Source organism: Vulpes vulpes, chromosome 10, assembly GCF_048418805.1.
Source record: "Vulpes vulpes isolate BD-2025 chromosome 10, VulVul3, whole genome shotgun sequence".
NCBI classification, from domain to species: domain Eukaryota; kingdom Metazoa; phylum Chordata; class Mammalia; order Carnivora; family Canidae; genus Vulpes; species Vulpes vulpes.
The window spans coordinates 41,422,164-41,435,452 of NC_132789.1; the positions used below are offsets into that span (position 1 = coordinate 41,422,164).

At 40.5% G+C, this 13,289-nt stretch overlaps 1 protein-coding gene across 28 annotated transcripts in view; it reads right to left on the reverse strand.

The window, feature by feature from the left end:
- MACF1 (microtubule actin crosslinking factor 1) overlaps window positions 1-13,289 on the reverse strand; it is a 337,622-nt gene that overhangs the window by 143,543 nt on the left and 180,790 nt on the right. For all 28 annotated transcript variants that reach the window (XM_072723761.1, XM_072723759.1, XM_072723760.1 and 25 more), the window contains 8 exons: window positions 12,657-12,761; window positions 11,684-11,779; window positions 10,476-10,601; window positions 7,817-7,969; window positions 5,837-5,991; window positions 3,972-4,098; window positions 3,246-3,429; window positions 2,647-2,816 (listed from right to left, as the gene is read on the reverse strand). In XM_072723761.1, the coding sequence (XP_072579862.1) occupies window positions 2,647-2,816; window positions 3,246-3,429; window positions 3,972-4,098; window positions 5,837-5,991; window positions 7,817-7,969; window positions 10,476-10,601; window positions 11,684-11,779; window positions 12,657-12,761 (1,116 nt within the window). The remainder of the gene's footprint in view (window positions 1-2,646; window positions 2,817-3,245; window positions 3,430-3,971; window positions 4,099-5,836; window positions 5,992-7,816; window positions 7,970-10,475; window positions 10,602-11,683; window positions 11,780-12,656; window positions 12,762-13,289) is intronic.

Sequence of the window (13,289 nt, forward strand, 5' to 3'; positions counted from 1 at the left end):
GAAAGCAGGACTCCTTGGAGAAATGGCTGATTACATGGGTGGGGCTGGCAAAGGCAAGATGGGCTTGGAATATCTTGTTGAGAAATAAGAAAGCACTCAAAAAATGGTGGGGACATGTTAAAATGATAAAGATGCCACTTGAAGGGGCTTCCAATAGCTAAATTTGGGAAATTCTGAACATCAAAATAAAGACAATAACAGCTTACAACCTTACAAAACATAAGAATCCAAAGTCCAGGGACGCCTGGGTGGCTCAGCAGTTGAGTGCCTGCCTTTGGCTCAGGGCATGATCCCAGAGTCCTGGGATTGAGTCCCACATCAGCCTCCCTGCATGGAGCCTGCTTCTCCTTCTGCCTATGTCTCTGCCTCTCTCCCTCTCTCTCTCTCATGAATAAATAAATAAAATCTTAAAAGAAAAAAAAAAAAGAATCTAAAGTCCATACTGACATAAAGAAAGGAGGGAGGGAAGCAAGCTCTTCCATTTTGAAATAGAATAGAAATTTTAAACTGTAAAAGGAATAACAGAATTTAAAAATCACCTTTTGGCAACAGTCATACCAGTTAATTCAGTCAAGAATCAACAGGAGATGCTAAAACTAGTTGGTGAAAGTGTGATATAAGACAGGATATTTACATAGTCTCAAAGTATCTCTCCACAATATGCTTAGTAATTACAAAGGGGAAAAGAGCAACAAGTGATATGAGTTATTAACAGTAATGGGACAAATGAACAGAACATTACATGCATCCTGATTATCTAAAGTGCTGAGGACACAAGATCATTCCTGTGGTATTCTGCCAAAAACATGTAACCTATATCTAATCATGGAGAAGCCTCAGATAAATATTAATAAAGGAACACTCTACAAAATAAATGACTTGTACCCTTCACAAATGTAGAAGCATAAAACATAATGAAAAATTGAGAAAAGGTTTCAGGTTAAGGAAATTTAAAGAGGCACAGAAACTAAACGCAATGTGTGGTAAGTACTGGACTAAGTTGTGTACTAAAAATATCCTTTGGTGTGTGTTGGTGGGGAACCATACTCAAAAAAGGTATTATTAGGTCAACTGATGAAATTTTAATAAAGTCTTGGGTAACAGCATTATATCAATGTTCATTTCCTGATTTTAATCATTGTCCTCGGTTACATAAGAGATTACCCTTGGGGCGCCTGGGTGATTCAGTCAGTTAAATGACTCCTGATTTCGGCTCAGGTCATGATCTCCCGGTTGTGATACTGAGCTCTACATAAAGCTCCACACTCTGTGGGGGACTCTGCTTGAGATTCTTTGTGTGTGTGTGTCTCTCTCTCTCTCTCTCTCCCCTCTGCCCCTCCCCCTAGATCAAGCACGCAAGTTCTCTCTCTTTCTCTCAAATAAGTAAATAAATCTTTTAAAAAAGAAAGAGACCACCCTTCATTTTTGGAAATGCACACTAAAGTATTTATGGATAAAGGAGCATCACATACAGAACTTACTCTCAAGAAAAAATTATTATGATGTACATATGTAGAAAAAAACAATAAAGCAAAGAGAAAAAAATGTCAACATTTGTCGGATCTAGGTGAAGGCTATATGAGAAGAAAAATTTTTCCATATACTGAAAGTACTTCAAAATAAAAAGTTAATTTAAAAAGAAAGGTCATTTAGAAGAGGAATACTAACATTTCTTAGAATGTTCACTTTTCCTGAGACAGATTTCTGATGACTACAGAAAACTAAAAAGTTTCAATATGAAAATTACAGGTTTATATGATATGCCTCATTTGGGTATTTAGATCCATCTCAGCCAATGAGAATTATACTGCCCTCTCATCCTCTTCTTCACACTTAGGAATAATTGAGAAAGGTAAGAAAAATTATTCCTCATATTTAGCCAATCCTTTCCATTCCTTTAAGTTCCCAGATCAAATCTACTATTCGTCACAGAGCTCTCTCCTACTCTAAATTTCTAAGGACTTTGTCTTAGTCTCTACACGCGGAGTACATAACAAGGCCAAAATATTTGCTTTTACTTCAAAAATACTCCCCTAAAAACAAAACAAAACAAAACAAAACAAAACAAAACAAAAGCAAAAATACTCCCCTACATTTTGATGGCATTTCACTTTTTCAAGAAACTCATTATATGTATACATCCAAAGTTTTTTGGAAGTTAAGTGATACAGTTTGGACTCATGTATTACCACCATTTTATAAGAAAGGAAACTAAGAATGAGAGTTAACTTGCTAAAAGTGTGCATCAGAGCCTAGAATAGAATGAGACCTTAATGTTTTTTGCATCCTATGGCTGATGGTATCCATGTCATAAAAAGTGACACATGCACAGAAGGGATAGAGCAGATAGTAGCATCTCTACTAAGCAGTCTTAAAATATGTAGCCCAAATGCAGTGCTGGAATAATTTGCCAATCTGTTTGCCTTCCCAGCTGTAGAAAACTAATCAACATTCAGCAACACACTGGGAGCTGAAATCATGCTTTGCCATAGATAAAAGGCATTTACAGGCTGCAGGGAAGAATTCTCCAGTAGGAGGGCCATGATTCTACTGCCTTATTTCTTCAGCTCCATATTTTCTTGCCATCCAATTTACCCTGAAAGCACTTACACTGTAGCTGGCACCCACCTTGTTCTCCAGGCTTACCTCTTGCTCTGCAATCCTTAATGCATTGTCCTGCCGGGCATCTTTGTCAGTCCTATAACTGGCTGGAGACTGAATTCGTTTGACTAGCCGCTGTTCACATTCCTCTAGGCGTAGTCGGATATTCTTCAGCTCTGAAATGTACATCTTAGCCACAGTTTCCTCTTTGTCCTCTGTGAATGCACAAACACAGGTTACCATTAAGCACCACAACAGAGGTCAACAAACCTGAAAACAACAGATTCACCTTCAGACCTGATACAGCAGACCTGATACTCCACAAATGAAATTAAGGCCTTCTGTGGGGGGGGGAACCTTCTACCTGGTCCTAATTCCCTGCATTATATACTCATCTTTAAGGATCTAACTATGTTATTTCCACAAGAGAATGTGATTGGTTGATTAGCAATAATGACTGAAATATGGCCTCTTCATCCATGACCAGATTTTGAGAATTCATCTCTAAGTGTTTCCCTATCTCAACTTTTTAGCCACTCAAATAAACAGTAAAAAGGTGGTGCTTTGTAGTCTACATGAAGGGTCTAGCAGTACCCTTCAAGGCTCTCAATCACCATTACTCTCCCTCTTCCCAAAGCACATACCATTTTCTATGGACTTCATCAGGTGCTGGAAATGGGTTTTACAAGCCTCCACCTCCTCTTCTAAGCGCAAACGATCAGCCACTGAGAAGAGCAGAGAGTCACGGCTATCCTGCAGAAAGTCTTCATAGTGGGCTTGGAGGTTCTTCATAACCTGGTGACACTCCCCTGGCCCAGAGGATCGAAGCTAAAGAGAAAGGGGGGAAAAATGGAAGAAATTTCAATAGAATGGGAATATAATACTTTATCTACTTCTTTTTATATTTAACATATATACAAATCAGGTGCACACATCATAATTGCAAATATGTTGATTTTTCAGAAATAGAACTTATCTGTGTAGTCAGCATTCGGATCAAGGAACAATATTACCAGCACCTCAAAAGCACCCATTGTGCCCTCTTGAACAGAACCCTTTATAATAGTTAATTCACCATTATTGCTCTACTACATACACACTTACACAAGAGCTGCTTGTCCTGCAGAGTGAGAAGAAGCCTACAACCTTTGGTTGGCCAAGAAGACTAAAGATGTTATTCATTTCCATGAGGAATTTCCTTAAACACTCAGACTGCTGTTTTTAGTATCTAGGACCCCCTAATCCTGAAATACTATTCCCAACTCCACTTTACATCTTTGGGATGGTGGGAGTGTCACAGCAATGAAAAGTTCCTTCTGAACAAAGTTTGCCAATAGCATATGAGCTGGAGGTAAGGCTTTCACAATTACCTTTTCCAGGTTCCAGGTCTTTACAAGGTCAAGGTCCCTCCTCAGATAGTTCCAGGAGATAAGGCTTTTGGTGTTAACATGTAGCTGATGCCAAAGGGCCATCACTTTTTGATAAGACTGCTCCACTCTAAAAATAACAGAGAACCTGGCTGTAGCTTTTCTAAATTTGAGCTCCACATTAGAGACCTTCCAAGGGAAAAAATGTGATTGCCTTAGCAGAACTGGGTTTATATGCTGAGCAGAGAAAAGCAGGGATCAAATACTAACAAGGTAACCTTTAGAACAAAATTAATTGAGATATTCAAACAATCTGGATTTATTACTGTATTATGTCTCTGATATCAGCATATGTTTAGCAGTCTTATAAATGTGACCTATATACAATACAACCATGAGAAGTTAGAAGATATACCCATGAAGAGAAGAAATAGAGAAAAGTAGAAATAAATAACGCCATCTAGAATCATTAAAAAATGACAATATCAATGCTTAAAAAGTGCATTATTGGGCACCTGGGTGGCTCAGTGGTTGTCTTGTCTACCTTTGGCTCAGGGCATGATCCCGGGGTCCTGAGATCAAGTTCTACATCAGGCCTCCCTGCAGGGAGCCTACCTCTCCCTCTGCCTATGTTTTTGCATCTCTGTGTTTCTCATGAATAAATAGATAAAATCTTAAAGGGGGAGGGGGTATTGCTATGGTCCATATAGTCACAAAACTGCTAAGATGTTTGAAAGTTAAAAGCAACTTAAAAAGTCAACTGGCATGTTAAAAATAAAAAACAAGACTACATTATGAAGGACTGGAGAAAATTTTTTTCTGAAGTATCCATGCTTCATTCAATCTTAACCGCTGGAGGCCCTACAGACTCACAAATACACAGACATATTCAACACACACATACCTTGAATTCCTTCAAGTTGAGGAATATGAGATATAAAGAAAAGGATGGAAAACTAGAAGCCACTACTTCAGTTAAATATGTGACCTTATTAAACCCACTAGTTTATCTTCTTTCTCTCCAAAAATTCCACTAAAATTTCAGTGATGTCAAAATCTATAGTTGAAAATAGACTCTGGAAAGCAGAACTCTGGAGTGGGGGAGGTAACTGCTGACTTTTATTACAAGCTTCGTGGTATAATTCAGCTTTTAAAAATATGTTTGTATATTATGTTAATAAAATGCAGAAAATAGGGATCCCTGGGTGGCGCAGGAGTTTGGCGCCTGCCTTTGGCCCAGGGCGCGATCCTGGAGACCCGGGATCGAATCCCACATCAGGCTCCCGGTGCATGGAGCCTGCTTCTTCCTCTGCCTGTGTCTCTGCCTCTCTCTCTCTCTCTCTGTGACTATCATAAATAAATAAAAAAAATAAAAAAAAATAAAATGCAGAAAATAAAATTAACTAAAAAATCAATCTTCTGAGAGTGAACTGTTTATAATCAAGAACGAACACTGAATATATCTTTTTTTTTTCTTTATTTTTTTTTTATTTATTTATGATAGGCACACAGTGAGAGAGAGAGGCAGAGACATAGGCAGAGGGAGAAGCAGGCTCCATGCACCGGGAGCCCGACGTGGGATTCGATCCCGGGTCTCCAGGATCGTGCCCTGGGCCAAAGGCAGGCGCTAAACCGCTGTGCCACCTAGGGATCCCCTGAATATATCTTAATTGAACATAAGCATTTACTGAAAACCAACAATGTAGCTGCCAGTGCAAGACTCGGTATCTAGGAGGTCTTTCCCAGAAGAAACTTTAAAATTTGGTTGCTCTGTTTAAGAACACAAATGCAGATTCATCCCTCCCTCAAGTTCACTCAAGGCCAAGCAGCACAGGTTGCAGTACAGAATGGTAGCTGAGCAAAGTTACCTGCTGGCCATCTCAATGGCATCCTTATTGGGTGAGGGGATGAGGAAACAGACCGATGGCACCATTGCCTCATTCCCTGTGGGGCTGATCACTTTCCACTTGGTCCGCTGAGAATTATCTTCCAACACGCACTCATCATTCTTGCAAATGGTGATCTGGAGAGACAAACTCACAAGTTTTTGCTAATGGATAAACCAACAACCCACTATGATAGGGTGCCTGATTCCACAGCTATGAAATTCTTAAGAAAAAAAAACATTTTTGAGATTTGTCATCACTTAGTGAGGGTCCCTGATTTTGATAAAAAGATAATCTTATAAATACACAATACAGGAAAGGTTGTGACATCAAATAAGTCAAAGAAGCAAGTGTTTGTTAAATGTTCATTACATGTCAAGTAAGTAACTCAGTATATGAAAGTTATAAGGAGACTGTCTTAAGACCTCCAAGAGCAATCTCTCTGTGTCTACAAAGGTAAAAAAGGGACACAAATAATTGCAACTTTGCTTTTGTGATACTTCCTCTTCCACCCTTCTTGTCATCCCAGTCAAATCCCTGAAAAGGTTTAAGCATTCTGGAATCATCAATTCTTTCTCGTGGGAAATAACCAACATTACCATCCATATTTTATAGACAGAAACACTGAAGACACAGAAAAGTGCCAGAGAAGTTCATTTCTTTGCATTACAAACATTAACTGAGCCTAATATGTGCCTGGAATTTTGCTGGGCCACTGGACGTAAGAATGGTAAAATGGTAAACTGACAAATGTGGTCTATATCCCACATATTCTGGTGGGGTACAGTGTTACAATACTGTGTGAAAAATGCAATTTACCAGGGAATGCATGGAAGGGACATGACCCAGTCTTGCCTAGAGAGGTAAAGGAAGACTATTTGGGAACTTAAAGCCACATTAAGGAACTTAGACTTTCTAAATAGAATTGGGGAATTGTTATAGGATGTAAGCAGGGGAATGACTTTTTTAGAGAGCATGCTAGGGGGCGCCTGGGTGGCTTGGTCAGTTGGGCAACTGACTATTGATTTTGGCTCAGGACATGATCTTGGGGTCTTGCGACTGAGACTTGCTTTGGGCTCTGAGCTGAGCAGGGAGTCTGCTTGAGGATTCTCTCTCTCTTCCTCTTCCTCTGCCCCTAACCACTCATGCCATGTCTCTCTAAAATAAATGAATGAATCGTCGGGATCCCTGGGTGGCGCGGCGGTTTGGCGCCTGCCTTTGGCCCAGGGCGCGATCCTGGAGACCCGGGATCGAATCCCACGTTGGGCTCCCGGTGCATGGAGCCTGCTTCTCCCTCTGCCTGTGTCTCTGCCTCTCTCTCTCTCTCTCTCTGTGTGTGACTATCATAAATAAATAAAAATTTAAAAAAAAAATGAATGAATCGTAAGAAAAAAAACAAAAAAATATCATCTGGTGGAAAGATAAAGAATGCATTGAATGGAGGAGGCTAATGCCATGATCCAACTGGGAGAACTTAGGGTAGTAGCTGCAGGGTCAGAGAAAAGTACATCTAGGGGATATTTGTTTACAGGTTGGTATTGATTTAGTAGTCCTACTAACTGTAAGGGATAAGAGGGGAAAAGCCAAAGGTGTTGCTCAGGTGTTACCAAGTACCATTTCTGACATCACTAAGGAAATAGGGTGGATAATGATGCCAATCCCCGAGACAGGAAGCAGGTCAAGGCAGTAGAGTCTGGGCTTTTTTTTTTTTTTTAAGAATGGCTAAGTTTCTAATTTAAAAAACAAAACAAGCTGCGCCTCCACCTCTTTCAGAGGGCTGAAATAAATAAATAAATAAATAAATAAATAAATAAATAAATAAATAAAATAAAATAAAATAAAATAAAAAATAAAAAACAAAACAAAACCATTGGACCTCTCCCTATCATAAGCCTAACTGAAGGTTTGGCGTCTCCCCTTACTTCCCTCTGGAGCCAGAGGTACCCCTTCCACTTCCCTCACCTCTATCTGCCGATAGTCGCAGATGGCCTTTACAGAAATGGTACTCTTCAGCACGTGGTCAGGACTGCGTGGCTTGAGCTGAACAATGGTTTTTGATCTCCCAACAAGACTGGCAACAGAACTCTTGGACTGTATAAGCTGCTCCTTTTCATCCTAAGAAGTGAAAAGAAACACAAAGAAACATTAATGCTGCCACTCAGGGTGACTGAGCCAACAAAGAAAACTGAGTGCTCCACTCCCTCAGAGAATGTCATTTCTCAATTAAGTAGGGATCCACGGTGGAGCCATCTTAGAAATACAAAGATAAAAAAGAAACAAGGAGAGGATATTTCTGTTTTCTACCAAGTGCTTTTGTACTCATATTGCTCAGCTTTCTCCCTGTGCCCTTTTCAATGAATCATGAAGCCACATGCAAAAAATAATAAAAACATAAAACGAAAAAGAACTGCCAACTGCCAAAAACAAATAAACACAGCTAACATGGGATTTCCCCAAATAAGGTTCAGAAAGCGTGGAAGTTTAAGAATAATAACAACTTTGCTGTTGCTATTATTATTATTATTCAGTTTCTTACTGGTAGAAGCCAGTTCTTGCCTTCTGCTTAGGAGAAGCCAGAATTGTGCTCTTTAAGAAATTTTTAAATAATTATACCTCCCAAGCTCCACTACTGAATTTCACTTTCTTAAATTGAGTCAAACTTTGTAGAGAAAGATCTTAGCTCTTCCACCAACAATTTATAAACCGGTGCTGTTGGTGAAGACATCATGACAAATGTAGGATTTACCTTTTAGTGTCTTGCTGTGCCACAGTCACGTAACTTTGACTAGTTTGAAAGAAGTATCATGCAAAATTCAAGCTCTCAAGTCTCTGCAAACCCCATTATCTTAAAAACTAATAACTTCTTGTCCACAAAATTGGTAGCAATCTACTACCAATTGTGTTAGAGAGTAAAAGGTAACTTTCATGTATTACCAGGATGTGTCAAGCCCATTTTGAGGTATAAAGTCCTTAGAAGAGGGCTTTCTTAGGATGGAAGTAGATGTGATGAGAGTAAAGAGTTAATAATGTTAAGAAATGCCATTAAAGAATTAAGAATATGCAAGTAAAGAAAAAGAAATGCTTAAATAAACTACCTGTGCCTGTCCCCGGGAGCATGATTGGAAGAAATACAACTTTAACTTATTAGTTAAGAAAGAGGAATGGAATATATCAGGGAGACAGCCACACTGTTCCATACTTGAGAGCTGGTCTACCCATTTCCGTTTCCTTGCAATAAAGATGTAAATTTCTGTCTAACCCACAGCCAAACATCTCAAGTTCCAGAGACCAAGTGCTCAGCGTGGTAAAAGTTCTGAAAAGAACCAGAAGCCATGACAGATGCTCCCGAACCTGACGGACAAGCTGAGGAAAAGCTGAGGAGCAGACCCAGGTGACTTCATGCCCAGATGACGCCGCCAACCCGATGCCCCTGACCTGGAGAGGAGGGAACAGAGCAGCGACCCTCGAGAAGAGAAGATATGACAACAATTGCAGAGGAGTTACCCTAAGACAGGAAGGTACTCTGTGGAAGGGAGGAGATAATAGCCAAGGATTATTATATTCCTCCTTCATATTTGAAGTACCTCCAAGAGAGACATTCTAGAGACAACATCTAAAACGTCAGGTTTTTATCCTTCATTCCAAGTTAATTAAATTAACAGATTATTTGCCCAGGTGAAACACTGAATGTGAACCCATTCACAGGTTAATAACATCTGAAAATGTAAAAACAAATCAATAAATAATCAACTAATGTTCACAAATACTCAAGTCTCATTTATGAAAAAAAATGACATTTTGGGTTTTTCTGGTTCTCTTATCATTTTCTACTGAAATGAGATCCCCCTGCTTCTCATATAGAAAAAATAATTTCCCTATTACATACTATTCTATCTTAATTTGGGATGTAGCTGGAGCCTTGTCTTGCCAACTCTGTGTAATATACATTCAATACATGTAAACTATCCTGCTCTGATTTTATTACTGGCACTCTTGAAAGAATAATTCACTGGAGAAAATGAATATAAAATTGATTGGATTAAACACTGCATGCCAAGATTTTTTTTAAGTTCATATAGCTACATTAACTGGACAAATATTGCATTATATCTAAACAAGATATTAACGTCACCCTTAGTTAAATTGATATTCTAATATCTCATTTTACCAAAATGACCAATGAGGAAAAATTTGGCTCAGGTCTAATTCACTGGTTTGGTTTGGTTTTAATTCGTTTTGCATGAAAGAGTAAAAAAGATTTTGATGTCACCTAATCCCCTTCAACTCCATATTTTCATGCTCTACACATCTTTTATCCCAACTATTGAATTAAAATAAGAACAATGCAAAGAAAGTATGCTGAACACTAACTGGCTCAAGGGGAGAGGACTAGGCCATTACTGCAACAGCATACCCAAAGGAATCTAATTAGCAACTTCTTTAAGGAAAGAAAAGAAGAAAAAGAAAAAAGAGCAAAATTGGGGTTAAACTCTATTTGAATGTGAGCCAAACTGTATAGTATTGACCCATTGCCCCAGAGCTTTCAAGGATATAAACAGCAGCAGCTGGGATGGTTTACTCTGTTTCTCAGAGGTAATCACCCCGCTGAGGCAACACCCACCATGGAGTCCTGGAGCAGGTCCTCAAGGCGAGATAAGCTGGTGTTGTGGTCACAGGAATATTTTCGTTTGATGGAGTCTTGGAGGTTCCTCAAGAATGACTCCAGGTCCCGCGCATCACTGAAGAACTGTGGGGATAGGAGGGGTACCTCATGCTCAACTCATCACAGCACAAGGATGTTAACCGAGTGAGCAATCGTCTTGTGCTGAACTGAGCAGAACTGATTACTCTCCTGGATTAGTGATACGTCATTAGAAGGTCCACAGGAGTAGAAATGGGGCTGAAAATGCCACATCCGGGAAATATCCGTGATGACACCCACAGACCTTAAGGCACTCTCTAGGAAAGTCAGTCAGCTTCCCCTCCTCAGAAACACTGCAAGTGATGACACCTGGCTATGAGGTAAATGTCATGAAGAGCTTAGAGGCTGAGGGATCAAGTGTTGCAATCCACTGACAAGGTTACAAAATGATCAAAAAGATTATTTAATGTAGGGCAAACCCAAACAGAGGTTAACAGCTTCTTTCCTTCTGCCACCCTCCTTGTTGAAAACAAGGAGTATATTCTCGATATTGTGATAGACTGAAGAAAAATGGTCCTGATATTTTACAGCTTCTCCCATCAAGAGAGAGGGTCTTCTTCTCCCTTTGAACCTGGCTTTGAGCACATGTCTTGCTTTGGCCAAAGACACATTAATAAATGTGACAGCAGAAAAATGGGCTTATACACCAGGGCTTGCTCTCTCTGGCCACATGTGGAACACAGCTACTCTGTGAAGAAGCCTAGGACAGCCTATTAGATGCTAGAGACTTGTATACAGACTTGTACCCCACCACCCAACCCAACTGTCTGACACAGAAGTGATGCTATTTGTGACCGGCCAGCCTCCAGCCTGCCTGCAGCCCTCCAGAAGCTGGTGAGAAAATCATCTTTTCTCATTTCAGCTGGCCTAACCCAAATTACCAACCCACAGAATCAAGAGGTAACTCAAGGACTGCTGCTTTGAGCAGCTGTGCTTTAGGGTGGTGGCTCACACAGTATAGGTTAACTGGTACAGACGTGTTTTTCAGCCCACCTCTTCCATGCACAGGCTCTCGTGCACGCACACACAGACACATACCTGAATGGAAAAGGGTCTTCCTTTACCCTCTCTGATAATCACACACTCATCATGCACACAATGTGCACACAGACACAAAGTCCACATACCTGAAAGTAAGCAGTATTCTCTTTTACATGCTGCTCGACACACAAGCACAGCTGCTTCATCCACTGCAGCTGGGACTGGGCGGCAGCGCTGTAAGCCTGCAGCAGCCAAGCACACACACAGAAGGGCAGGGCTTAACAACATATGTGTGCAATGCTCTCTTCTAAGCACACCTCTGCCAACGACAGGCCAACAGAAGATACACGGGGATCTCTGATGGGCACCTGCTGAGCGCTGGCCATCAGAAAGAGGCTTGCCTTTCATCCAATGCGGTTAACATAGAAAAAAGGCCTCTTCCACGCTCAGTTCCAACTACAACTAACCCTCGAACAATGGAGGAGTTAGGGGTGCCGAATCCCTGTACCGCTGGAAATACACACATGACTCGACTCCCCAGAAACTTAACTACTAATAGTCTGTCTGGAAGACTTACCTAGAACATAAACAGTCCATAAGCACCTATTTTGTCTGTTATATGTATCATATACTGTATATATTTGCTAGAAAGTAAGCTACAACAAAGACAATGTTACTAAAAAAACCATTAAGAGAAAATACATTTACAGTACTATACAGAATTTATTTTTTAAAAAAATCCGCATATAAGTGGGCCCAGACAGTTCAAACCCAGGTTGTTCAAGAGTCAGCTGTAAATGATCAGCAAAACCTGGACTATATAAATCTCTCCCAGTTCCTCCACTCTCTCTCTACTATGGGCAAAGGCACCACACCAGGATCTGCCTGGATACTTATTTGAAAAAATATGGCTCATAGGAGTCAATAGCTCTTCTAGTATCTTATATTCTCCTTTGTCTGTACTCTTTTGGGGGCTGGGATGAAGAGAGAGGATCCAAGACAAACGATCACTGACACTTCCTCCTCCAGGTGTTTCAGCAGAACAAAGTCTCAGATCTGACTGCCTCTCTAATGACAACCTCTGAGCACTTGACCCCCACACATTCTCAAGTCACATACCTCCACAGTCTGCTTGGCTGGGTGGTTCTCAAGTGACAGCAGCTCTGCTGTATCTTGTAGAGACTGAAACACATCCTGTTTCTCCTCCAGCTGCATTGTCAACTCCTGAAAATTGAATTCCATTATATGCAATAAATGCTATTAAAGGGGGAGGAGCAAGAAAGAAAAGGCTGTGTTCCTTGCCTGACTTTAAAGGAGCCTACAACATGGGGTTGGTGCCAAAATCAGAGGAGTAAACAGCACATGCCAGAGGGTTTCAGAGAAGAGCAAAAACGCTAGAATTACTGGAGAATGATTCACAAAGGATATGGGACCTAGGCCAGACCTAAGGAAGCAGGGGAACATTGGATGAGCACTGAAGGCCGAGGAAGGAGGTAACTTGGCAGGAGCAGCTGGTTCATGTCCCCGTTGGCCTAACACAGTACCTGACATACCCCAAGATCCCAATCACTGACTGGCTGGCTTTGCTCAGACTGTTTCATTAGCCTGCAGTGCCCTCCCCTGACTATACATGCTGTTAACAATATGGGACCCTGTTTAAAGGCTTGCTCTTCTATGAAGCTGGGTACTGATCCCTGCTGTCAGATCCAATCCCTTCTTCCTACACACTTTCTTTTTATCTTTACCATAGCC